Raw genomic sequence first — 1,781 nt, 5'->3', positions numbered from 1 at the left:
AACTATTTGGCGTGTTTTTTAGATAAATATACACGGCACAGTATCAAGTGCCCACATGAGGCCTAAATGAAGAATAACAACTACTAGGCTAAAATGAGAGCGTTATTGCGCGTAAAGTGTGACGTTGCTCGCGGCCCTAACAAAAGACCCAAGCGCGCCTCGGCGAGGGAGGGGGTTGCATTTTGGGGTGGCACGGAGAGGCCGAGCGTCCCGTCCAATGGGTGGCGGAGGAGGCCTCCGCAACGGGCCAATTAGGGCGGTGCGGAGATGGTGACCAATCAGCAGACGCCGCTGCCGGCTTTATAAACTTCACATAGGCATTTGGAGGCTATACTCCGACTGTGAAAGAAGGAAGCTAGCTAGCGCCATGGCCAGAACCAAGCAAACCGCTCGCAAATCCACCGGTGGCAAAGCACCCAGGAAGCAGCTCGCCACCAAGGCTGCGCGCAAGAGCGCCCCGGCCACCGGCGGCGTGAAGAAGCCTCACCGTTACAGGCCCGGCACCGTGGCTCTTAGAGAGATCCGTCGTTACCAGAAGTCCACTGAGCTGCTGATCCGCAAACTGCCTTTCCAGCGCCTGGTGCGAGAAATTGCCCAGGACTTTAAGACCGACCTGCGCTTCCAGAGTTCCGCAGTGATGGCCCTGCAGGAGGCAAGCGAGGCTTACCTGGTCGGCCTGTTCGAGGACACCAACCTGTGCGCCATCCACGCCAAGAGGGTGACCATCATGCCCAAGGACATCCAGCTGGCCCGTCGTATTCGTGGAGAGCGCGCATAAACGATGACCTGATCTCCAAAATCCCCCAAAGGCTCTTTTAAGAGCCACCTCCATATTTCAGTCAAAAAGGCCCATTTGTACACGCCCCTTTCCCACCGTGTTCCCTGCTCTCCAGTCCCTACAGACCGTGGTTCGATTCCAGGCTGTATCACCACTGGCCGTGATTGTAAATAAGAGTTGGTTCTTAACTGACTTGAGTCGTTTCAATAACGCTCTCTATATGTGATTAGATGTATGCCTAGAGTAGAAGAGGGGAAAATACACTATAAGTGATAGTAATGATATAGGGCAAACAACTGACTTTGAAAGTCCCATGTTGCAGTGCCACTGATGAGAGGGGAAAAGTTTACCGTGGAGCACGGAGGCCATCTTGTGGTTAAACGCGGTTACTGTCAGCGTGTCAGCACTGTCATAGTGGCTCCCTATTGGTATTTGATCTTCAGGCCAGCGTTTCCCAAACTCGGTCCTCGGCTCCCCAAGTGGGGCAAGTTGTATTTTTTCGATTCCAATTGCTCTTGGAATGTAACATGTGCAAATTGAAATGTGCAAATTGTGCCAGAGAAGAGTCATTTGAGAACCTGAAACAATGTTCATCATGTAAAGAGACACTGTACTGTTCCAAAGTATGTCAAAACCAACATTGGACTAAACATAAGAAAAAATGCACTCACCTGAAAATTGACTCTACCAGTGAAAGGTTTTCCTGCACAGAGAAAAATGCCCACTCCTTACCATCCCTAGCTCAAGGTTGCCACCCCGTAAGGTCACCTCGCTAGTCGGCAGACAGTGCCTTATTGAGTGTCACCTGAATCGCCACCACCTCCAAGCTCTATGGGACACAGGATCTCAGGTATCGGTCATTGATGAACGATGGAAAGAGGAATCTCTCCCAAACGCAAGGCTGAGAGATGTTTCAGAAATTCTGGACTCACCTGATGATCTAAGGTTGACTGCAGCAAATGGGACTGAAATTCCGTACCTGGGATGGATTGAAACAACTTTT

At 50.9% G+C, this 1,781-nt stretch overlaps 1 protein-coding gene across 1 annotated transcript; it reads left to right on the top strand.

The window, feature by feature from the left end:
* Window positions 1–235: 235 nt before the first annotated feature.
* Window positions 236–826, top strand: LOC127932230 (histone H3). Its single transcript, XM_052527223.1, has one exon. It carries the CDS (start codon window positions 368–370, stop codon window positions 776–778), a length of 411 nt encoding a protein of 136 aa, XP_052383183.1. The 5' UTR covers window positions 236–367; the 3' UTR covers window positions 779–826.
* Window positions 827–1,781: the final 955 nt, after the last annotated feature.

Source organism: Oncorhynchus keta, chromosome 10 (assembly GCF_023373465.1).
Source record: "Oncorhynchus keta strain PuntledgeMale-10-30-2019 chromosome 10, Oket_V2, whole genome shotgun sequence".
Lineage (NCBI taxonomy): Eukaryota > Metazoa > Chordata > Actinopteri > Salmoniformes > Salmonidae > Oncorhynchus > Oncorhynchus keta.
This window is presented reverse-complemented; position numbering and strand designations above follow the sequence as displayed.